This window comes from Macaca fascicularis, chromosome 9 (genome assembly GCF_037993035.2).
Source record: "Macaca fascicularis isolate 582-1 chromosome 9, T2T-MFA8v1.1".
Taxonomy (NCBI): domain Eukaryota; kingdom Metazoa; phylum Chordata; class Mammalia; order Primates; family Cercopithecidae; genus Macaca; species Macaca fascicularis.
In genome coordinates, this window is record NC_088383.1 from 14,255,957 (window position 1) to 14,281,862 (window position 25,906).

Here is a 25,906-nt window from a genome sequence, read left to right on the forward strand (position 1 = left end):
CCACTGCACTCCAATCTGGGCAACACAGGGAGATCCTGTCTCAAAAACAAACAAAAACAAAAGCTAGAAAATATTCCACATTGTAATCATTTTATGCAATGCTGGAAGATATTCTAGACAACAATGTAAATAAAGCCCAGACACCAACACTGTGACTCAGTGCACAGGACCAGCCCTAGGTGTGATGACTGCTGGAAGCCAGCTGTCCAGTGCTCCTTGAGAATCCCAACACTGGCTTCTTAAGCAGGTCCCCTTCTTAACAGGTCCCCTGCCCTGGAGTAGGCATCCATCCTACCAAGGATTGGCTGCAGGCTATGAGTAACCCACACTGGCAGAGCTGTGCCAAGACCACCATGCACCACTGATGACCACAGCCCATGTTCGAGGGCTGGAAAGGGCCTACTAGAAACTCAAGTTTCTCTAAGGCAGGGCAAACTGTTGGGGCTTTTTGGGACAAAAACAAGTGCCTGTCTATCTAAGCAGGAATTCATCTCTGGTTCAAAGAACAGGTTCAGGCAGCAAGGACACAGAATGCGAGGCGATGACACGGAGGCGTGAGCACATGGTGGCCCTAGCCCTGTCACCATCTACATCCATGACATCCCCAGCCACAGCAGAGGGGGTGCCCTCTAAGTGCCACGTGTCCCACATCTGTAAGGTTGTGCCTGATTCACACTAAGGCACCATTACTATAGATGAAACTTTATTTTAAAAAACACACAGGTCAGGCATGGTGGCTCATGCCTATAATCCCAGCACTTTGGGAGGCCAAATCACCTGAGGTCAGGAGTTTGAGACCAGCCTGACCAACATGGTGAAACCCCGTCTCTACTGAAAATACAAAAATTAGCTAGGCGTGGTAGCATGCAACTGTAATCCCAGCTACTCGGGAGGCTGAGGCAGGAGAATCGCTTGAACCTGGGAGGCAGAGGTTGCAGTGAGCTTAGATCGCGCCACTGCACTCCAGCCTGGGTGACAGAGTGAGACTCCGTCTCAAAAAAAACAAAACACACACACAAATGTCTTGGGTCAGGTATGGTGTCTCATGCCTGCAATGCTAGCACTTTGGGATACCAGGATGGGTGGATCACCTGAGGTCAGGAGTTCGAGAACAGCCTGGCCAACATGGTGACACTCCATCTTTAATAAAAATACAAAAATTAGCCAGGTGTGTTGGTACGTGCCTGTAATCCCAGCTACTTGGGAGGCTGAAGCAGGAGAACTGCTTGAACCCGGGAAGCGGTTGCAGCAGACTGAGATTGCACCATTGTACTCCAGCCTGGGAGACAGAGCAAGGCTTCGTCTCAAAAAAAAAAAAAAAAAAAAAGGCTTGGTTTCAGTCTACCGGGAAGAGAGAAAGGGAGCAGGTGGCAGAAGTGAAGAGATGAATAGGCCAGGCTCACTCATTTTAATTTACTGGTAACTGCCAAAAAGTGGAAAGCCAGAAGGAGTGCAGGGAGCCATATGGCCTGGGCTCCTCGTTTTCCAGATGGGAAACCAAGTCTAACCAAGGCCAGAGATGCCACCAGGACAACACCAACCAGACAGCAGCTGGGTGGCTCCTACTTACCCTGTCAGTCATTTTATTACTGACTCCAAGGAGCATCAGCATATTGTCACATTCCGTGACCCCCATTGCGTAGAGGTCACTGAGGACATTGGCACATGCTATCCTGCCCTGGGAAGAGAGGGAAACATGAGAAAGGACAACCGGGAACTTTCCATCTGCAGAAACTGAGTGAGCCATGAAGCGGACTCCACAGAGAACTTGGGGACTTTCCAGGAGTGGCAGCTACTGGGATGGGGTCCTCAGTTTCTATGATTTGCAGACTGGCGACGTTTCCTGCATCACAGAGTCACCGGGCCATTCGTTCTTTTCTCAGACATTCACGTTACCACCTTTCTTGTGCAGAACAAAGGATGCGCCAGTTTTTCTTCATGCTAAATTTCAGAAGCCTGCAATTTATTTAGATGGCGAAGCGGTGTATGTGCAGGGAATGAGGAGAAGCAAGGTTACAACTGACACTGTGGGGAAGAGCTACGGAGCGAAAAAGTCTGCAAACAACTCTCCTAAAGAAAAGCTGGAAACAGCCATGTATCCCAAACAGATTCTAAAAATGGCTGGCTTTAGTGGTTATAGAGAACGAGACAGTCTTTGTGCACTTGGATTAAGAAATGTTTGCAGCTTCAGCTAGGTGTGATAGCTCACGCCTGTAATCCCAGCAATTTGGGAGGCCGAATTAGGTGGATTACTTGAGGCCAGGAGTTAAAGACCAGCCTGGCCAACACGGCAAAACAGTTACTACTGAAAATACAAAAATTAGCTGGGCATGGTGGCGCACACCTGTAGTCCCAGCTATTTGGGAGGCTGAGGCATAAGAATCGCTTGAACCTGGGAGGTGGAGGTTGCAGTGAGCTGAGATCACGCCGCTGCACTCTAGTCTGGGCAACAGAGCAAGACTCTGTCAATAAACAAACAAACAAACAATAAGAAAACAAAAAACGAAAAAATTGTGTAGTTTCAAGGTTTTATGAGATAAACAGAAAAATCATCTTAAGAAACAAAAAAAAAAAAAACCCAGGGTTAAAGTCAAATTGTTTTCAAAAAAAAAAAGAGAAGCATTTCTCAGTAAATGTCATTTTATTAGGAACTTTAAAATGCAATTTAACAGAAATGTGGTAATGAAGATTTTTTTATTTCCACTGGAGATTTACAGTTAAGTTGCCCTTATCTAAATTTTTATCTTTTATAGATAGTAAAGAGAAAATACAAATTTTCCTTCTGACTTAAGGATAATCAAACTCCCAAGTGTTACCATTTCCACTGGCTGTTTAACTGATTGCTTTATGTTTTCTCACACATTCCTGGAAGTCAGCAATGCAGCTCAGCAACCGTCTGTGACTGCACTTTCAGTATCATCAAGCCAGTCCACGAGGTCAACAGGTGGTCTACAACCTGGACAAGCCAACTGCTAGTTAGGGAGGCGGTGATTTAGTGCCCCTTCTGTTCTGGTGCTCTCATTTTAGGAGATGCTGGAAAACAGTGGATTCTGGTTTTAGCCATCCCTGCCACCTGGTCAGGTGGGACCTAGGCTGTGGCTTATCTGCCCCGTCTCAAGAGTATTGCTCCAGAGGAGAAAACAGATGGATGTGCAGAAGGAATATAGGTTTCCAACAATCTGTTATTTGCCACTGATACCTGAGGGAGAATACTCCCCACGTGGCTGCCTCATGATAAAGTCCCTACAGGGCAGCCTGATCCCACTGTCCTTGCCACACACGAAGAACACCTGGCATTTTATAGCAAACCGGATATTCCCCGTCTCTCCACTGGCTCCTCCTGGGTGGGAGGGAATTGGGGTTAAAGGTTGGGTGGATCAAAGGGTGGCTGGCTGCAACTACGCAGTGAACAACTGGGGAACACAGTTCAGCAGTACATCATCAATAGCTAGGAACTTTAACTCAGTGGTCAGAAACCTACTACGCACAGCGGCACATCACACGGTGGTAGGTGTGCAGGTGGCTGGGTTGAGTGAATTAACCAGATATCAGAATTAATGGTTGAGACATCTAATTGTGATGAGATACTAGCTCCTTGATTTCTTGAAGGAAACATTTAGAATCAGTCCTATTACAGAGGACAGTAACATCCCCCGCCTAAAACAGAGGGGTGACGGAAGTTACCAATGTCAAAGACAGGACAGTGCAAGAAAGAAGAAAACGACAAAAGCCTTAGTCCATTGACACACTACTGAACAAGAGGTGTTCTTACGCACAGCATGTACTCAGGTGCGACAGCAGCAGAGGGCCTTCCCTGCTTCCTCTCTAATTGCTTTATGCCCAGTGCCAAGTGTGGGCAGGGGACAGGCCCGACGTCAGCGACTGCAGGAGCCTGGGCAGGGTGGGGCAGTATAGTCGGGATGTAACAGAAATAAAACCAAAACCCCACAGATACATACAAAACCCCAGCCACAACCCAAACCAAACGAATAAGCCCTTCCAGTCACCAAAACACATCAGCTCATGCTTACCATCATGTAAGGGTCATCTACGATCGGGTAAATGTAATCTGTGGTTTGAACCAAGGAAAGCCCACCGTGCCTCAAAGGAATGACACAAGTATCCATTCCAATGCCTGTGGAGATGGAAGTTATTAGCATCCACAAATAAAACGGGAAAGCCATTTCACTTTATACCACCAGTACACTGAACAGGAAGAGCTCATAAGATACTTATGGAAACTGCAGGCTGCCAATGAAGCCATGTGTTTCCTATCAAGAAGCGTAACTGAAATAAACGTGAAACATATCCAGCTTAAGATGGAAAATACCAATGAAAATGTTAGTCATCAAGACTCAACTCCAATATGGCACAGTTTTTAAAACCTTAATGATGCCTTGAATAAAAATCTTTTTCACTGTCAGATTTTTATTGTATTATTTTACTGTATTACTGTAGCATGTGACTGGTACCATACGCAATTTCTTTGAAGATGAGAATCCTATAAATGGAGCTGGGGTTATCTTAATTATAGTTATTATTTTAAGTACATCTTTAGCCATTATCATATTGACCCATCAGAAAATCTGTAAAATATTTTTACATTGAAAAATGCTATTACTACTTTTACATCTTAGTCAGAACTGAAAATGACACATGCACAGATTAAATGACAAGAATAAATCCCAATCGACAATTCAACTAAAATTTCCAATCAAGCATGTATATAAACACTCTGGCGTCTATGTCAGAGTAGTCAAGACTACCAATAGTAGTCAAGATAAGCTACTCCTTGTCTTGGAGACAAGGCTGTACTCCTTTAAAAATTACCTGTAATGCAGGCATTTTACAAACTCAGGCTAGCATTCCCACCAAGAAAGCTGAAGACAGTGAGCAGCCTCCACCCCTCAGAAGGACACTCTTCTGGCCTCTTCTGAGGACAGCTGTTCCTCGGTATCGTGGGGGACTGGTTCCAGGACTCCCACAGACACCAAAATCCACAGATGCTCAAATCCCTGATTTGAAATGTCCCAATATTTGCATATAACCTACGCACATCTTCTCACATACCTTAAATCATCTCTAGATCACCTATGATACCTAATATGATGTAAATGCAATGTAAATATTTGTTATACTGTATTGTTTAGGGAATAATCACAAGACCAAAAAAGAAAAAAAAATTCTGTACATGTTAAGACGCAACCATCCATTTTTTTTCCCTGCATATTTTCAGTCTGTGGTTGGTTGAATCCCCCGATGAGGATTCCGCAGACACAGAGGGGGCCGCTGTACTTCTAACTTTGCAGTCCAACAGCCAAAAGCAGGGAAAAAGCCAGAATTAGGACAAAAGGAAGCAAATTATGTGCTTGAATCTACCCTATAAATTCAGAATTTCAAACAAGTATAAATCAAATTTGAATCGCACTAAAACGACCTTTAATACTCTGTGTAAGCGGAAGAGCCGGGAAGCACTGCCTCAGTTGGTCTCACCACAGCAGCAGACCTCACAGAGGCGGGTCATGGAGGCACCAGATCTTTTCTGCCGCAAAAATGAAATCGCACTGAATAAAAAGCCATAGGCTGTGAAGACAGGCTGATTTTTTATTACACTAGATGACAAAGCAGAAACTCTTGCTGGAAGACCTCGCTTAGCGAATGGAGAACTGAAGATCAGAATGGCAAGTTTCAACCATTTCAGGCACTGGATCAGTTTTCATTTGTCAGAGGAGAATGTGTGCGATAATTCACGTAAACAGCCGCTGGGCACAACCTCTCAGAAATTTGTCTCACCACACTCTTTAGCACCTTTATACAGAAGTACCACTCTTTAACTCAATGGATTCTCCCTAAATGATAATTCCGACAACTGGTTATTCTGAGCATATTACTATTTACTTTGGAAAACAGTAAGAGGCAGTTTTCTTTCAGACTTCCATTTAAACTGGAGGACTACTGAAAGAGACACTAAAATCCTTGCTGAAACTTAGCGTTAAATGTTCTTGATTTGAATAACCTTAAATTTGAATTAAATATATTTGATTAGGCCGGGCGCGGTGGCTCAAGCCTGTAATCCCAGAACTTTGGGAGGCCGAGGCGGGCGGATCACAAGGTCAGGAGATCGAGACCACAGTGAAACCCCGTCTCTACTAAAAATACAAAAAATTAGCCGGGCGCGGTGGCGGGCGCCTGTAGTCCCAGCTACTCAGGAGGCTGAGCCAGGAGAATGGCGGGAACCCGGAAGGCGGAGCTTGCAGTGAGCCGAGATCGCGCCACTGCACTCCAGCCTGGGCAACAGCGTGAGACTCCGTCTCAAAAAAAAAAAAAAAATATATATATATATATATATATATATATATTTGATTCATAAAGCGCTTTATTTCTAAATTTAGCAAGTCCTTTGATCAGAGTAACTGGGGACTCTTGAGCACGCCTCTAGGGCTGAAAAGCAGCTCCGTTCCACGGTTTCTCTTTCACACCTGTGCCACCAGTCTACTAAAATAGGGTCTAGTGCTGTCCAATGTGGTGTGGCACCAGAGGGTTGGCTGTGTGCGCATCTGACAAAGAGGTGCTGTAAGTATAAAACAGACACCTGATTTTAAACACCTAGTACCAAAAACCAACATCTCATTATAATATTTTATATACACATATTGAAAAGACATTTTTTCGGCCAGGCGCAGTGGCTCAAGCCTGTAATGCCAGCACTTTGGGAGGCCGAGGTGGGCGGATCATGAGGTCAGGAGATCGAGACCATCCTGGCTAACAGGGTGAAACCCCGTCTCTACTAAAAATACAAAAAATTAGCCAGGTTTGGTGGTGGGCACTTGAGGTCCCAGCTACTCGGGAGGCTGAGGCGGGAGAATGGCCTGAACCCGAGAGGCGGAGCTTGCAGTGAGCCGAGATTGCGCCACTGCACTCTATAGCCTGGCCCACAGAGCGAGACTCAGTCTCAAAAAAAAAAAAAAGGGGGGGCTGGGCGCGGTGGCTCATGCTTGTAATCCCAGCACTTTGGGAGGCCGAGGTGGGTGGATCACAAGGTCAGGAGATCAAGACTATCCTGGCTAACACGGTGAAACCCCGTCTCTACTAAAAATACAAAAAAATTAGCCGGGCGCGGTGGCAGGCGCCTGTAGCCCCAGCTACTTGGGAGGCTGAGGCAGGAGAATTGCGTGAACCTGGGAAGCAGAGCTTGCAGTGAGCCGAGATCATGCCACTGCACTCCAGCCTGGATGACAAAGAGAGACTCCGTCTCAAAAAAAAAAAAAAAGACAAGACATTTTATTTTTATATATTTTGTTAAATAAAATAGATTATAATTAATTCCACCTGATTCTTGTTATCAGGTTTTTAAAAATATGACTACTATAAATTTGAAAATTACACATGTGGTTTGCATTGTATTTTTGGACAGCACAGGTCTATAGTGATTGGTTTAGAAATCACCAACCACATTTCAAGGAAGGAAGAGAGAAGGGGTGAGCCTGAGATGCCCACAGGCCTTGAAAAACTAGGGTTTCAAATGACAAGAGAGAGGGACAGTCCAGAGGGAAGGTGACTGGGAACAGAGGCAAATGCCGCAGGGTCGGGGAAGCGTTTAATACTAGACTGGGCAGTTTAGGTTTAATGACCAGGAGGCAATAGGCAATCCTGCTGGAAGGTTTTCAGCAATACTGACCTCCTCTATCAGAAAGACAACCCAAGGCATCATACCACTGCCACCCAGCCCCACCCGCCCGCACCATCCCCGCAACAGCAGCAATCATAACTTGATAGCTCTTAGGTACCAGGCAACAGACGTCTCAGGTTCTAAGGCACACTTCTTTTACCGTTTCTTAGTTTGGATACATTTAGTAATTGTGTGTACATTTAAAAGCTATTTTGGTTAACCCTTCAATTAACACCATTTCTGAAGCCAGATAACATGACATTCAATTAGAAAAAAGTTAAAAACATAAAAGAGACTGGGCACAGGGGCTCATGCCTTTAATCCCAGCACTTTGGGAGGCCGAGGTGGGCGGATCACTTAGACTCAGGAGTTCCAGAGCAACCTGGCCAACATGGTGAAACCCTATCTCTATTAAAAATACAAAAAAATTAGCTGGGTGTGGTGGTGCGTGCCTGTTATTCCAGCTACTTGGAGGGAGGCTGAGGCATGAGAATCGTTTGAACCTTGGAGGCAGAGGTTGCAGTGAGCTGAGAGTGTACCACTGTACTCAAACCTGGGTGATGGAGTGAGACTCTGTCTCAAGAAAAAAAAAAAGTTAAAAAAATATACAGCCGGGCGCAGTGGCTCACGCCTGTAATCCCAGCACTTTGGGAGGCTGAGGTGGGCGGATAACCTGAGCTCAGGAGTTTGAGACCAGCCTGGTCAACAAGGTGAAACCCCATCCCTACTAAAAACACAAAAAAATTTAGCCAGGCATGGTGGCATGTGCCTGTAGTCCCAGCTACCTGGGAGGTGGAGGCAGGAGAATTGCTTGAACCCGGGAAGCGGAGGTTGCAGTGAGCCGAGATTCTGCCACTGCACTCCAGCCTGGGTGACAGAGTGAGACTTCATCTCAAAAAAAAGAAAAAAAAAAAAAAAAGGGCAAAAAAACCACAAACATACCATATATACGTGTGTACAGAGTGTACACACATACATGTATTATGCATGTAAGTACAGACATACATGGCACACCTACACACAACATTTTTGGTATAACAATGCAAAGCAGTAATTTTTTTTTTTTTTGAGGCAGGGTCTTACTCTGTCACCCAAGCTGCAGTACAGTGGTGTGACCTCAGCTCACTGTAGCCTCCGCCTCCTGAGCTCAAGGGATTCTCCCACCTCAGCCTCCCAAGTAGCTGGAACTACAGGCGCACAACAGCAGGCCCAGCTAACTTTTGTATTTTTAGGAGAGACAGGTTTCGCCATGTTGCCCAGGCTGCTCTTGAACTCCTGACCTCGAGTGATCTGCCCGCCTTGGCCTCCCAAAGTGCTGGGATTACAGGCATGAGCCACTGCACCCAACCCCAAACAGTAATTATTATTTTACAGATTAGGAAGCTGAGGCTCAGGAGGGCTGGGTGACATTCACGACGTAATATGAGTGACAGTAAGTGACTGTGCCAGAGGAAGTTATAAATAGTAATTCTTACTTTATCCCGTAATGTTTTAATTTCATTGGTTTTTGAGCATTAAGTATTAATAGCTTTTTTTCTTGACAGTTATCTAACAGCTTCCTCAGTATATTCTCATTTCTCGACAAATAAGCCAACATCAAATCCAGCTAGCCCACGTGGTATTTCTCCAAAGCTTGACCATCAGCTGGACGGCAGAAACTGTTTTCAAACCGAGCTCCTGAAAGTCCTGCAGGTCACCAGGGACTGGGGCGTAACATTTCTGCCCTTCCAACCAGAGCAAGTCTGCTTTCATCTGCTTTCTCTATCTGGGAGGAAAGGAGACCCCAGGCTCATAATCAGTGAACTTTACAAAATAATGGCCAAAAAGAAATGAAATGAAAACCTTGGCTGGGTGTGGTGGCTTATGCCTGTAATCCCAGCATTTTGGGAGGCTGAGGCAGGCGGATCGCCTGAGATCAGGAGTTCCAGACCAGCCCCGCCAACACGGTGAAACTCTGTCTCCACTAAAAAGACAAAAATTAGCTGGGTGTGGTGGCAGGCCCCTATAATCCCAGCTACTCAGGAGGTTGAGGAAGGAGAATCGCTTGAACCCGGGAGGCAGTGGTTGCAGTGAGCCAAGATCACGTCACTGCACTCCAGCCTGGGCGACAGAATGAGACTCCACTTCAAAAAAAGGGGAAGAAAACTGAGCAAGTCACACAGTAATTACAGAACATCCAAACCTCCAACACTATGTGTCCAACCCAAGTGATCATAGTCTTGTACCAGGTACTTAATATACTGCACAAGAAACATGAATAAACAATACCCCGGGAGCCCAGAATTTGTTTCTAAGCTCTGTGTTTGGGAAAAGTGAAATCACTCATGACATCAGGAATTTAGTAAAGAAAAAGACATTGCCCTCGTTCTAAAAGACAAGCTGGGGTCAAGAACAGATCCATTCAGTCCTGGGTCTGGAACAGTCCCACCTTCTCCCTGCAACACGATTTTCACCCAACGCACCCTGCAGACAACCCCAATGCTCTCCTGACACAGTCACTGGCATCCAAGTACAGTAAAAAAAGTTTTATTAAAAAAGTTTTGTTATATTACAGTAAAAAAGTTTTTACTGTAATAGAACAATCTCAATCGCATAGTCCATAATTTAAAAACTGTCAAGAGTACCCCTCTTGATGCGTTTCAAGTACTTTCTCTATATAAGTTACAAGAACATAACATAGTTACCATTGATTGCTCTTCTAATCCTTCTCACAAAAATTCAAAAAAAAATAAAAGGGGGTACAATGTACACTATTTGGGTGATGGCCACACTAAAAGCCCAGTCTTTACCATTATGTAATATATTCATGTAACAAAACTGCATGTGTATTCCCCGAATCTATAAAAGCAAAAAAATTAATAAAAAATAAATAGGCAACATGGGAGGCGAGAAATCTGGTTTTTGACTCACTGATTGGATTGCAGACCATCAAAGAAACACTGGGTTACCTACCAAGCCTTGGCATAACGGCTCCCAGAAACTGCTCATCTTCTTGGAAGTGGTTCTCTTGTAAAGATTCCAGCAATTTTTGCAGGACATCTTGGGGCACTTTGCAGCCTGTGCCCTTCAGTTCAGTGAATCTGGTTAGCCGGAAGCTTTTGTCCAATTCGTAACTTTCCGGGTTAAAGGACTCCCGCGTAGACATGGTTCTTGGGCCCCGCTCTCCTCACAGCTCAGCCCCTCCCCTCCCTCTGCGGGTTGGCTGGGTTCTTTATGGATCCACCTGGGTGTCACCAAAACACAAAGATGCCATGAAAAGAATTCCCACGGGAACCTGCCAGCGAATCAAGTGAATACATGACAAGAAAAAGTAAATGTGACAAGGGCTGAAATCATCAAGACCACTTATATTCATCACAGCAGAGCACATGACAAAATAGATCTTTTCATAAAGGGACTATGTCAGCACAGACATCTATGCAAGACCTGACATCTGGACTGTGGTTTTAACTGTGGCAAGAGGGCCAGCCTGCAGGTTCACATGACACTATGCCACCTTGAACAGCAAGTCCCAAAGGTTCTTCTAGGACTCAGCATTAGAACAGCACCTCTGGGCACTTCGTATGTCAACCTGGAAGCACTGTGGTTTAGAAAGTGGCAGCCCTCACTAAGGTGACTTTTCTGGAAAATCTTTTGGTATCTTTTGCTTTAATCACATAGAAAAATGAAATGCTCAATACAAACTTGGCAGAAAAGGACATTAATGTAAATGCACTGGACAAAATTCTTCACGATGTTAAATCCTAATTTTAGAAAAACACGTTTTCCCTCTGTGTCCAAAGAATATACAACAAAAGGCTGGGCGTGGTGGCTCATGCCTATAATCCCGGCACTTTGGGAGGCCAAGGTGGGTGGATCACCTCAAGTCAGGAGACCAGCCTGGCCAACATGGCGACACCCCCGTCTCTACTAAAAGTACAAAAATTAGCCGAGGGTGGCAGCGCGCACCTGTAATCCCAGCTACTTGAGAGGCTGAGGCAAGAGAATCGCTTGAACGTGGGAAGCGGAGGTTGCCGTGAGCTGAGATCGAGCCACTGCACTCCAGCCTGGGCAACAGACTCCGTCTCAAAAAATAAATAAATAAACAAACAAAATATACAATGCAATCCAAAACTAATAGGAGTCCTCTATAAAGGGCACAACTTAAAAACTGCAATGGCACTTTAACACAGCAAGGTCTGTATTCTTCAGCAGAATGCTTGGAAAGTTCTCTGAAGTTTTCATGTAGTGCTATTTCCTAGAAAGCAAACATCTAGCCCAGCAAACTAGTACACACATCGTTGACAAAATGTGCTACTCCTCATTACCATTTCATTGCAGAACCTTAACAATAAATTAAGCCATACTAAATCACCAGCATTTCGGCCCTGTGTACCACTGTTAGGTTTCTGGAACAAGCACTCCTACGTTTTTTAGCCTTTGGGGCTAAAGGAAAAAACAACATGTGTTCCTCGAGTTTACAAACCTCCAGACAGATACTTTATTGGGACTAGAATTACAGACACCCCAAGTTTTAAGGTCAGTTTCCCCTATAAAATTTATATTAAGAACATAACTCCCATTTATAGAGTTTTCCATCCCTTGGGACGCACATCGCTCATATAAATCTCAAGAAGCCCGAGTTTGGGCAGTAATCCAAACCGTCTTCACAAAAACACGGTTTGAGATGAGCAATGATTTCGGTGGGAAACGTAACAACTGAACAGGAGTCAGCCTTCCTACACGATCCCAAGAAGCCTCCCTGCCCAAAAAGAGCAGGCGCCGGCCGCAAGTGACAGAGAATTTTGAAGCCATCTTAGAGTCAGGGGAAAGTTTGAATACCACTTTGACTTGGAAGGCGTTTCAACAAAAACAACGAAGTCCTTTCCTCAAAAAACACCTCGCATTTAACGCAGCCTCACCCCTACCAGGAAAAAAAAAAAAAAAAAAGAAAAAATCCAACTCACGAGGCATCCAGTTATTTTCCTACCTCCCATCTATATTCGTCTCCCGCTCCCAAAAAGGTGGGGAGGAAAATTGTGGGGAGATCACTTCCTTTTAAAACACTATCTTTTCAGAGTTTTAAGGGGGGGGAGTTTAAAACACCTTATATCAGGAGGGCGCTCAGATTTAAAATTAGAAATGGTACGAAGGACACAAATCAGCCTCACATCCTAATGAAAAAGGTACCAGATTCTTACATTTTTGGAGGGCATGGGAAGGAGGAGGCGTGCTGGGGGAAATGTGCAGTGATTAGGGAACCAGGGGGATCCATTTGCATTAATAAGGGACGGTGCCCCGCGACCCCGCAGCCACATGTTTACGCCTTTAAAACAATGGCATGAATATTTAAAGCAACGTTTAGCCCTTTCCTTCCCGGGCACGTTTCCAGTTTGGTTTTTTTTTTCTCCTCCAAAGAGCGTGCGTAGCCGGGGAGCCAGTCAGCGGGGTGGGCCCGGCGCGCTGCCCCGCCAGCCCCGGACCTACCTCCCCGCCGGCCCCGCACAATGGGGCGCGCTCTCCAGGACGCCCGCGTCGGAGGCGGCCGGGGCGGGGAGCAGGGAGCCCGGGGACACCTTCGGGCTCAGGCCCTCGCCGCCGCCTCGGAAGGCCCAGCAGGCCCGGGCTGCGGGCGGGCGGCGGGGCGGAGGCGGCAGCTCGGGGCCTCGGCCGGGCCATCCCTGTGCGGGCCGGCGGGAGGCGGCGGGTAGCGCGCGCGCGCGCGGCCCAGGAGCCGGGGAGAACGCCTGGACCCACCCGCCCCGGGTCGACGGGGCCCGCGCGGTGAGAGGGGGAGGCGGGGAGGCCCCGGAGGCGCCCCGGGACCCCGGGCCGGCCGCTCCCGCCGCGCGCACGGGCCGCCGCCGTCGCCGCGCAAAAATGTCGGCGGGCGAAAAAATTAACCCCTGCGTGGCCGCCGCCGCCCTCCCCTCCGCTCCTCCCCGCCCTCCCTCCCTCCTTCCCCGGCCCCGCGCGGCGGCGGCGGCGGCGCGGGCGGCGCTTCTTTTTTAAAGCGGCCCCACCAAGCCCGGCGCTGCCCCTCTCCAGGCAGGGCTGGCGGGGCCGGCAGCGCGCGGCTCCCCGGCGGTCCCGGGCGGCCCGGAGGGGGATTTGCAACGGCCGCCGCGGGCCTGCGGACCCGGATTCCCCTTTAAGCCTGCGCCTCCCCCCCGCGCCGGGCCCGCCGCTTACCGGCTCGCTTTGCGCCCTCCGCCTCCTCCCGAAAACGGGCCGCGGGCTGCTCCCACAATGCACCGGGCGCGGCCGGGCTCCCTTAAGCGTCGCCTGAATAAAAATGCCGCGCCCGGCGGCGGCGGCTGCGGCGGGGGCCCGGGCCCGCGCCTGAGCGCCGCGGGGGCTCGCGTGGCTCGGCGCGGCCCTGCGGGAGCCGGGCCGCCGCGCTCCCGCCGGCTGGGCGCGCGGGGGTCCTTTAAGGCCGGCCACCTCCCTTTAAGAGGCGGCCCGGGCTGCTGGGTGGTGGCGTGCGGCCCGGGAAGGGGGCGGGGGCGCCGTGCAGGCCCGAGCGCGGCAATGATTGGTCTCGGGGGAGGGGTGGGGGGTTGCAAACCCGAGGAGCGGTGGCATCCGTTGCATGATGCAAAAAAGGATTGATTTCAAAAGTTGCGAGTTGTATTGGCAGCCGCCCTTGGCGCCCGGGCCACCTTTTTCCCGGGCCCCGCGGCAAGGGCCGGGAACGCTTCCGCCACCTGGCCGGGTTCGACCGCGCGGCGCTCTGCGGGGCGTTGTACCTGCTCCCCGAGTGCGCAGCGGAGCGTTCTGGAAGACAATGGCCAAGGGAACAATTTGCACAGGAGGCTAGGAGCCCAGGAAAAGCCGCCTGGGCGCCAGGGATAGGTTTTTTGAAAACACAAACGGCGCGTTAGATGCTTGGGGACTCCCAGCGTCTGTCCTTCCTATTGTTTAGCTCGGCTCCGGAGTTCACGGGAGCCTCGTGAAATGTGGAGACGTCCTGCAAAGTTTCTTGAACACTTCATGTGCGTGGTAGGAAGTCTAGGAAAAAGGTTTACGGTTCCCCCGCTGGTCGCATTGTTTGTCCTGCACATGTTCGAGCGAACATGGCAGCCGCAATCCTGGATGTGTTCGTATTGGCATCGAGCGGGGAGCTTCACGTCGTGAAGTAACTTTTTTCCGAGCTTTCGAGTTTCTAAAGCATTGCTGATGAAAATAAAGCAAATGCTTTCAGATATCGTTTAGGGCTTCCCTCTAAAACAGCAGTGTGCAGGAATGCCGATCCAACTTTTCTAGGGAGTAGGTCAGCATTTCCCAAATGTGTTTGGGAGCAGAAATGTTTTGGGTCACTGGACCGTACTTTACGTGGCACGGCAGGTTGGCACGCTACGCAGATGCCCTTTTCGTTCTTAACATTTCCGCTTGCCAGTTGCTCCGGGTTTTAATCTTGGGCTGGATGCAGAAGGGATGCTACCTCGAAGACAGGCTGCTCCTGTCTTTGTGTCCTTTCTTCATACCCTGCAGTAAGTTTGCAAAGAACGTGTTAGCCTGCATTCCTTTATTTATTTATTTATTTTGAGACGGAGTCCCGCTCTGTCGCCAGGCTGGAGTGCAGTGGCGCGATCTCGGCTCACTGCAACCTCCGCCTCCCGGGTTCAAGTGATTCTCCTGCCTCAGCCTCCCCAGTAGCTGGGATTACAGGCGCCCACCACTGGAGGATGGCTTCTCCCAGAGGGGAAGACAGGGTCACGGTTCTCATTAAGAGGGTATTATACTAGTCAAGCCCGGAGATGTACTTGAACTGAAAGCAAGGGGAATGCAGCCCAGGGAAGGGATTTGGTGTGATTTAGCTCGTAGGAGAAGGATAAGATGACCCCCAGGTTTCCAGTTTGCGGGGGTGAGGTGGGGGAGGGAATGAGGAGCGATGCTAATAATTGATCTGAGAACTGCTGAAAGGCAAACAAGTTTCGGGGTCAGTTCGGCTTTGGAAATGTTAAATCTCAGGTCTGCCGGATGGTATGGGGGTGGGGCTCAGAGTTGCAAATCTCAGATCTGCCGGATATTCCAGACCAAAGTTAATAGGGAAACAGGTCTGGAATTTGGTGTGACGGTGGGGCTCAGAGATGTAAATCTGGGTGCCATCAGCATCTAAAAGGTGTTCGAAGCCTCCGTCGGAGGTGAGATTAACCCCGGAGGGAGAGCTCAGGACAAAAGTGAAAGAGACCTTGGACAGAGCTCGGCAGAACTGGGAAATCAAGTAGCTGGGCGGGACAGAGGCTGATCCCCGCTGTGTCTGTGGGAGGCCACCATCCTCAGAACCGGCTCTTCCTCCCCGCCTCCACCCACCACGAGCTCACTGGGAAGCAGTTCTCTGCCGCAGAGGCCGTAAGCCACAGATGCCTTACTTCATCCAGGGCCACACTACAGCCTTGGCCCAGATCATCCGGCAGAGTCATGCCTCCTTTTCTTTGCCGGTGATGAGAGCTTCTTCCTTGGGTACTGCTTTGAGCTAGTCCTACGCTCCCCCCAACTCCCGGGCTCACCAGAACCCCATTCTAGGGAGCCATCCCCATTTTATTCTCAGGCTCTGCTGGTTCCGTCCGAGAGATGGTTCTCCTGGGTTGCAATATCTGACTGGGGCTTATTAAAAATACCAGTTTACTGCTGAGCAGGGTAGCTCATGCCTGTAACCCCAGGGCTTTGGGAGGCCAGGGCAGGAGGATCACTTGAGGCCAGGAGGTTGAGACCAGCCTGGGCAACATAATGAAACCGTGTCTCTACAGAAGATTTTAAAAGTAGCCAGGTGTGGCCGGGCGCGGTGGCTCAAGCCTGTAATCCCAGCACTTTGGGAGGCCGAGACGGGCGGATCACGAGGTCAGGAGATCGAGACTATCCTGGCTAACACGGTGAAACCCCATCTCTACTGAAAAATACAAAAAACTAGCCGGGCGAAGTGGCGGGCGCCTGTGGTCCCAGCTACTCGGGAGGCTGAGGCAGGAGAATGGCGTAAACCCGGGAGGCGGAGCTTGCAGTGAGCTGAGATCCGGCCACTGCACTCCAGCCTGGGAGACAGAGCCAGACTCAGTCTCAAAAAAAAAAAAGTAGCCAGGTGTGATGGCGCATGCCTATAGTTCTAACTACCTGAGAGGCTGAGGTAGATCATTTTGAACCCAGTAGTTCAAGGCTAGATTGAGCTGTGATCACACCACTACACTCTACCCTGAGTAACATAGTAAGACCCTGTCTCAAACAAAACAGAGCAAAACAAAAAGAACTAATTTACCAGCCTCACTCGAAAGATTACAGCTAGCAGATACAATGGGTTGAATTTTGTCCCCCACGAAAGGTGTGTTGAAATCCTGACTGCCCCCCATACCTGTGAATGTGGCCTTACTCGGAAATAAAATATTTGCAGATTTAATCAAGGTAAGATGAAGTCATACTCAATTGTGATATGCCGTAAATCTCTATGGCTCATGTTCTTAGAAGAAAAGGAATATTTGGGCTAGGCGAGGTGGCTTACACTTGTAATCTCAGCACTTTGGGAGGCCGAGGTGGGCAGATCACTTGAGGCCAGGAGTTTCAGACCAGCCTGGCCAACATGGCGAAACAAAAATTAGCTGGGCGTGGCGGCACACGCCTGTAATCCCAGCTTCTTGGGAGGCTGAGGCAGGAGAATCGCTTGAACCCAGGAGGCAGAGGTTGCAGTGAGCTGGGATCATGCCACTGCACTCCAGCCTGGATGACAGAGCAAGATGTCTCAAAAAAAAAAAAAAAAAAAAAAGAAAAGAAAAGGAAGATTTGGAGACAGCGACACAGAAGAGACACGGGGAACAGGGCCATGCATGTGAAGACCGAGACTGGTTGGAGCAATGCAGCTGCAAGCTACAGCAGAGGTTGCTGTCAGCACCAGAAGCTGGGAGAGGCAGGTTGGAATTCTTCCCTAGAGCCTTCAGAGGCAGTGTAGCCCTGCTGACACCTTGGCTTCCCACTAACAGCCTCCAGGATTTAAACTTCCCAGCTTGCGGTCCTTTGTTATGGCAGCCATGGGAAAAGACTCCAGCAGGTCGGAGGTGTACGTGGTGGGGAAGGGATGCTAAGAATCCCCATTTTTCCAGGCTCCCTGGGTGATTCTGATGCTTTTAAAAAACACTGACCTAAGAATTCCACTTCCTCTGAAACCCAGAGGGACTAAAGGCTGCCTGTTCTGTACCTCACATGCTGCTCACCCCAAAGCAGCAAAGCAGCTCCAGCGACATCACCTTCCTGTCACCTGCCCTTCTCATTCAGGGCTCATGCCATCCAGCACTGCCATCGTCTGCTGCCAGAAGTGTCACTCCCCTGTATGGTTTGAATCATGTCCATTCAAAAGTGGCCCCTGCTCTGTCATCCCGGGGGATGGAGAGGGTTCATTCTCAGGAATGGCACGTGCTAGATGATGGATGTGCAAATCTGATGACCTTGACCTTAATTCCACTTTAGACACCCATTCTCATGGCCGTGCAATGAACCTTCTCCGCCCTCGAAATCTTTCATTTTTTATTCATTCAGAGATGAGCTCTTGTTATGTTGCCCAAGCTGGTCTCAAACTTCTGGGCTCAAGCAATCCTCCCACCTCAGCCTCCTGAGTAGCTGGGATTACTACCATGCTTAGCTAACCCTGGAAATCTTAAAACACCAACACCCTCTCCCCCTTCCCTGAGTCCTCTCCTTTCTTTACATCTGACACCCATACTCTAACTTCATGGGAGCCACCAGGCTCCTGAAGTGGTTCATTTTCATTCTGTTCAGCTTGGACCCCCTGAGGTTAGTTCTGCAGCCTCATCTCCCCTCAACCATCTTCAATGACCATGTTCACCCCCGAATGTCCAAACTTAAGCCCCTCTACCTGCCTTCCTTGTCCTTCCACTGGGCTGGAGAAAACTCAGAACTTATAGATCCTGCCATGATGAGCATGTCATCCCCCAGTGCCAGCGGGCTTTTCTGACAGCTCAAAAATCCTTGAGGATGTTATTCCTGATGTTCATTATTCTCCCCAAGGGCTGGTTCACACTTTGCTGCCTTCAAGAGCAGATGCACCTTACAGAAAAAATTCATGTCCTCAGAGGAAACCCTGTAATTCCCGTACCTTTCCCTCGCCCTACTACACTCCTCTGACCTCCAGGGTCAGTGTCTCAGAGACAGCACTGCCCTCTGTCTGCTCCAGGCTGGTCCCTGCCTGTACCCTGACTTCCACCCCTCCAACAATAGCTAACCTTTTTTGAGGATTCACTACATACCCCACTGCACAGTGTTTTAAAGCATTGACTCAGAGTTCTCCCCATAGCCCCCTGAGGTAGGTACTACTACATGTTTTTCTTTCATGGAGATGGGAACCAGAGTTCAGGCTAAATAAGTAATTTATCCAAGGTCACTGTCTTAGTTTGGGCTCCCCCAAAGTAGACCTGGAGACAAGGATTAGGGAGAAGGAAGTTAGTTAATTTAGGAGATGATCCTAGGAAACATAAGGAGGAAACGGAAGGGAGAAAGCCGGAAGGAATGTTAAAGAGTGGCTTACTGCCGCGGGCACCTGGGACTCTGCCCTGTTGAGGCTGATCTGAGAAACGGTATGGAACACCCCCTGGGGCAGGCAGACGAATGACACGCTCCAGTATGCCTATGTCCCAATCCCCAGAGCCTGTGACTATGTTATGTTATAAGGCAGAGAGGAATTTCAGTTGCAGATGGAATTGAATGCACTGATCGGAGCCAAGTGTTGTAGCTCATGCCTCTAGTCCCTGCTACTCAGGAGGCTGAGGCCGGCAGATTATTTGAGCCCAGGAATTCAAGGACACAGTGAGGTATGATTGCACCACTGCACTCCAGCCTGGGTGACAGAGACGCTGTCTCTTAAAATAATTAAAGAAAAATTTGCTCATCATTTGAGCTTAAAATAGGGTGGTTATCTTGGACAATCTAGGTGGATCCAAGGTAATCACAAGCCTTCTGAAAAGCAGAAGAGGGAATAGACAGCCGGAGAGATGGGAGCGTGAGAAGGAATTAGGCTGACACTGCTGGCTTTGAAGATGGAGGAAGGGGCCACAAACTGAGGAAAACAGGTGCCGCCTAGAATATGGAAAAGACAAGGAAGCAGGTTCTCCTCTAGAGCCTCTAGAAGAGAATACATCTAGCTGATACCTTGATCTTAGCTTAATGAGATCCATGTCAGACTTCTGGCGCACAGAACTTCAGATCATAATTCAAGCTGTTGCAGGAAAGGGGCTGTGATCCAGACCCCAAGAGAGGAATCTTGGATCTCACAGAAGAAATAATTCAGGGTGAGCCGGGCGTGGTGGCACGCGTCTATAATCCCATCACTTTGGGAGGCCAAGGTGGGTGGATCACCTGAGGTCGGGAGTTTGAGACCAGCCTGACCAACATGGTGAATTCCTGTCTCTACTGAAAATACAAAAATTAGCCAGGTGTAGTGGCGGGCGCCTGTAATCCCAGTACTCGGGAGGCTGAGGGAGGAGAATCGCTTGAATCCAGGAGGTGGAGGTTGCAGTGAACCAAGATCGCGACACTGCACTCCAGCCTGGGTGACAGAGCGAGACTCCATCTCAAAAAAAAAAAAAAAAGAAAGAATCAATTCAGGGCAAGTCCACAGTGCAAAGCAAAAGAGCAAAAGCAAGTTTATTTTATTTTATTTATGTATTTCTTTAAAATGAGTTTATTAAGAGAGTGAAGGAGTAGAATGGCGGCTACTCCATACACAGAACAGAATTAGGGGCTGCTGGTTGCCCATTTTTATAGTTCTTTCTGGATGATATGCTAAACAAGTGGTGAATTATTCATGTCTCCCTTTTCAGACCATATAGGGTACCTTCCTGTATTGCCGTGGCATTTGTAAACTGTCATGGCGCAGGTGGGAGTGTAGCAGTGAGGACAACCAGAGGTCACTCTCGCACCATCTTGGTTTTGGTGGATTTGGGCTGGCTTCTCTATTGCAACCTGTTTTATCAGCAAGATCTTTATGACCTGTATCTTATGCTGACCTCCTATCTCATCTTGTGACTTTGAACGCCTTAACCATCTGGGAGTGCAGCCCACTAGGTCTTAGCCTCATTTTACCCAGCTCCCATTCAAGATGGAGTTGATCTGGTTCAAATGCCTCTGACAAAGCCACAAAGTTAGTGATCATTTGTCACAACAGCAAGAGCAACAAATCTGTCCCCTTATGCTACTGGCAGGAAAAGAAGCCATGGCTTTATCCACTGACTCCTGTCCTTTGGTGGTTAAGGGTTGTCCCTGGATGTTAACTCCCCAGAACTCCCTGCATGTCCTCTCACTGGTCTGGACAGGACTTAGAACTACAGGGCCAACAGAGCTGCCTTGGAGTGCTGGGTAGGCAAGTGATTGAGGTGGGATACTGTCAGCGGGCTGGCCCCTGCAGCTTCGGGTAAGATCAGTGAGTCAGATGTCAATGGCACGGACAGTGCTACCACATTTCCCAGCTGCAAGTAGTGAAGCCGGGATTTGAGCTTGGGCTACATCTGGAGCCCATGCACCCAGCCTCCAGCATTTGCTATTCCCGTTCTTCTGCTTGAAATTGTCAGGCAGGTCGCAATGGCTCACGCCTGTAATCCCAGCACTTTGGGAGGCTGAGGCGGGTGGATCACCTGAGGTCAGGAGTTCGAGACCAGCCTGGTCAACATGGCAAAACCCCGTCTCTACTAAAAATACAAAAAAATAAGCTGGGTGTAGTGGCAGGTGCCTGTAATCCCAGCTACTCGGGAGGCTGAGACAGGACAATCACTTGAACCCAGGAGGTGGAGGTAGCAGTGAGTCGAGATCATGCCAGTGCACTCCAGCCTGGGCGACAGAGTAAGACTCCATCAAAAAAAAAAAAAAAAAAGAAAAGAAAAGAAAAGAAAAGAAAAAAAATTAACCAGGCGTGGTGGGCACCTATAATCCCAGCTACTGAGGAGGCTGAGGCAAGAGAATTCTTGAACCTGGGAGGCGGAGGCTACAATGAACCAAGATCACACCAATGCACTCCAACCGGGGTGACAGAGCAAGACTCCATCTCAAACACACACACACACACACACACACACACACACACACACACACACACACACACACAGAGTGTCACCTGTTTCTTTTTACTTTTTTTTTTTTTGAGATGGAGTCTCACTCTGTTGCCCAGACTGGAGTGCAGTGGCACGATCTCGGCTCACTGTAACCTCCACCTACCGGGTTCAAGCAATTCTCTGCCTCAGCCTCCGGAGTAGCTAGGCTTACAGGCGCCTGCCACCATGCCTGGATAATTTTTTTTTTTTTTTAATTTTTAGTAGAGATGGGGTTTCACCATTCTTGGCCAGACTAGTCTTGAACTCCAGACCTCGTGATCCACCTACCTCAGCCTCCCGAAGTGCTGGGATTACTGGCATGAGCCACTGCGCCCGGCCACACCTGGCTAATTTTTGTATTTTTAGTACAGACTGGGTTTCACTGTGTTGACCAGGCTGGTCTACAATTCCTGACCTCATGATCCACCTGCCTCGGCCTCCCAAAGTGCTGGGATACAGGCGTGAGCCACCATGCCTGGCCTCTTTTTACTTTTTAAAATGGGGCCACTTGAACCCTTAAGATGACGCATGTGGTCACATCCACTTTCCAGTGGACAACACTGCCTTAAAGGATTCCCGGTCCCCAGAGCCCCAGACACAGGTACTTACATGAGTATTCCACAAACACTTCATATTCAACATGTTTCAGACCAAAATAAACATTTGCCTTCCCACTCTCCCCCTCTCACCACTCCACGCTATGTACTCTCTTGGTTTCTGGACAATCTCCTGTGTTGCACGTGCTGGAACCCTGGCCCTTATACTCAACTCCTCCCTCTCTTTCCAGTCCCTATTCCGAGTCAATTCTACCACATTGATATTCCCCATCTCTCATCCCCAGTGTTGTGAACTTAGCCTCATTTACAGTCTTTTGCTGTTTTGCTCATTTCCATCAGCCCAAAGTGCTCCATGTGGCTGGAATGACATTTATCAAAGGCAAACCTGATCATGTCCTTTCCTTGCTTAAAACCGCGCAATAGCTCCCATCGCCTGTGGCTCCATTTCTCAAAGTCTGGTCTTCATTCGTGGGTGTGCATGGATGAGTTAAGTAGGACATGGAAGAATATTTTATTTTTGTAGTTAGGGGTATTCATTTTAACACCCACTGGAAGGATTTAACTGAAACATAAAACCTGTGATTTCATGGACATTATTGTTCAGAACAAAAGTGAGTCAATTTAAATAAAAGTTTAAAGAAACAATAGCATAGGCTAAAGCAATAGCACTGACCAAGTAAATAATAGCTACAGGATAAATTTCAGAATCCTTAATATGGTAAAAAAACAAAGCAAACAAAAAAAAAACCCTTTGTGACCAAGCCTCCTCCCTCCCTCCCTCCCTTCCTCCCTCCGTCCCTTCCCTCCCTCCCTCCCTCCCTCCCTCCCTCCTTCCTTCCTTCCTTCCTTCCTTCCTTCCTTCCTTCCTTCCTTCCTTCCTTCCTTCCTTCCTTCCTTCTTTCCTTTCTCTCTTTCCCCCTCCCCTCCCCTCCCCTCCTTTCCTTTTTGACAAATCTCACTCTGTTACCCAGGCTGGAGTGCCGTGGCATGATCTCAGCTCACTGCAACCTCCGCCTCCTGGGTCCAAGCAATTCTCCTGCCTCAGTCTCCCGAGTAGCTGAGATTACAGACACCCACTACCATGCCTGGCTAATTTTCATATTTTTAGTAGAGATGGGGTTTCACCATGTTGGCCAGGCTGGTCTCTAACTCCTGACCTCAGGTGATCCGCTCGCCTTGGCCTCCCAAAGTACTCGGATTACAGGCATGAGCCACCGCGCTTGGTCTACTTTTCTTTTTTTTTTTTTTTTTGAGGCAGAGTCTCGCTCTGTCGCCCAGGCTGGAGTGCAGTGGCCGGATCTCAGCTCACTGCAAGCTCTGCCTCCCGGGTTTACGCCATTCTCCTGCCTCAGCCTCACGAGTAGCTGGGACTACAGGCGCCCGCCACCTCGCCCGGCTAGTTTTTTGTATATTTTTAGTGGAGACGGGGTTTCACCGGGTTAGCCAGGATGGTCTCGATCTCCTGACTTCGTGATCCGCCCGTCTCGGCCTCCCAAAGTGCTGGGATTACAGGCTTGAGCCACCGCGCCCGGCATACTTTTCTTTATTTTTTGAGACAGGGTCTGGCTCTGTCACCCAGGTCCGAATGCAGTGGTGTCACCATATAGCTCACTACAGCCTTGAACTTCTGGGCTTGAAAGATCCTCCTGCCTCGGCCTCCCAAAGTGCAGAAATTACAGGCGTGAGCCACCGCAGCCAGCCTTCTACTTTGCTTTTCTAATCTAATCTACCCTCTTCAGCCCTACAGCCACACTGAGTGGCTTCCAGATCTCCGGGCTCACTTCTCTTTCTTCATGAAGTATCTCAGCAAGTATCATTTCTTCACCTGCTCTCCCTCTTCCACCCTCCTCACTTCTGGTGAAAATGGATGATCACTAAACTTGCGAGATTCAGCTCCAAGAGTCTCCTCTCTGAAGGGTTCTCTGGATACTCTAGGGAGTATCTAGTCTACCTATTCTTGGTAGACAGAGTAATAATCCTTGAAGATATCCTCATCCTCATCTCCAGACCCTGTGAATGAATATAGCACTTTCTGTGGCAAAAAGGGCTTTGCAGATATGATTAAACTAACGATCTTGAGATAAGAGACTATCCCAGATTATCCAGGTGAGCTCAATGTCATCACAAGGGACACAGGAAGGTCTACAAGAAACGGATTCTCCCCTGAAGCCTCCAGAAGACACACAGCTCTGCCCACCCATTTTTATTTTTATGTGTGTATGTGTGTATGTATGTATGTATGTATGTGTTTGTTTTTTTGAGATGGAGTCTCCCTCGGTTGCCCAGGCTGGAGTGCAGTGGCGCCATCTTGGCTCACTGCAACCTCTGCCTCCTGGGTTCAAGAGATTCTCCCACCTCAGTCTCCCGAGTAGGGATTACATGCCTGGGATTACACGCATGCGCCACCATGCCCGACTAATTTTTGTATGTTTAGTAGAGACAGGGTTTCACCATGTTGGTTTGGTTTCACCAAGCTGGTCTTGAACTCCTGACCTCAGGTGATCTGCCTGCCTCGGCCTCCCAAAGTGCTGGGATTATAGGTGTAAGCCACTGCACCTGGCCTATTTTTATTTTTATTTATTTTTTTACTATTTATTTATTTATTTTGAGACACAGTGTCGCTTTTGTTGTCCAGGCTGCAGTGCAATGGTGTGATCTTGGCTCACTGCAACCTCTGCCTCCAGGGTGCAAGTGATTCTCCTGCCTCAGCCTCCCAAGTAGCTGGGATTACAAGTGCCTGCCACAACGCCTGGCTAATTTTTTGTATTTTTGGTAGAGACGGGGGTTTCTCCATGTTGGCCAGGCTGGCCTTGAACTCCTGACCTCAGATGATCCACCCGCCTCGGCCTCCCAAAGTGCTGGGATTACAGGCACGAGTCACCGTGCCCAGCTTGCCCACCCATTTTAGACTTCTGGGCTCCAGAACTGTAAGGTAATACATCTGCATTGTTTTAATAGATTTAATAAGCAAGCCACCACTAAATTTGTGGCTTATTCTTTAGAAAAGTCAAAGGAAACGAATACCCGATTCTCTGCACCACCCTGTCCGTTGTACAGTCCTCGTCATGGAACCTGTCCAGCTGACTTGCGATGATATTCCCTGTACCTATCCTGTCCTCCAAAAACCCCATCAAACCATGAGTGTCTTGCAGAAACTGTCTGGAATGTCTTTGCCCCCCAGTGCCTAGCACATTGCTTGAAATCTGCTAGGAATGGCAGGAAAGTGACATTCTGGAATTTGGTGACAAAGAAAATTTCAAGAAGGGAAGAATATCTGACATTGCCAAAGCGACAGAAAATTAAAGTAAGATAAGGAATTGAAAATAGATGATTAGATTGAAGAGAACCCTAGTGGCCTTGGGCTGGTTCCTTCCCCAGGACCACCCCACTCCCTGTAGACCTGGCTTTGCAGCTGTAGAATTGTCTGTCAGCAGGGCTTAGGGCCAGGGGACAAGTGTCAGAAGGTAGGTGTCTAAGGGGAGCAGAAATTCAGATCCAGAACCAGGAGGTTCCGAGGTGACTGATTCAGGACTAAGGAAAGCGGAGAACCAGGAAGGCCAGATGGGGGCCCTGGTAGGTCAGGTGGGAAAGTGACACAGCCTGGACTATATCCCAAAGTA

General features: G+C 48.6%; 1 protein-coding gene across 3 annotated transcripts in view; it reads right to left on the reverse strand.

Moving 5' to 3' along the window:
- The window catches only part of SEPHS1 (selenophosphate synthetase 1), a 30,386-nt gene extending 16,332 nt beyond the window's left edge, over nt 1–14,054 (reverse strand). For 2 of the 3 annotated variants that reach the window (XM_015455558.3, XM_005564645.4), the window contains exons 1-4: nt 13,841–14,054; nt 10,622–10,892; nt 4,032–4,135; nt 1,571–1,678 (exon numbers count right to left, since the gene is read on the reverse strand). In XM_015455558.3, coding sequence (XP_015311044.1) covers nt 1,571–1,678; nt 4,032–4,135; nt 10,622–10,814 — 405 coding nt within the window. In that variant the 5' untranslated portion in view covers nt 10,815–10,892; nt 13,841–14,054. The remainder of the gene's footprint in view (nt 1–1,570; nt 1,679–4,031; nt 4,136–10,621; nt 10,893–13,840) is intronic. The other variant, XM_074001050.1, reaches the window with a different exon arrangement.
- Between the last annotated feature and the right edge of the window lie 11,852 nt (nt 14,055–25,906).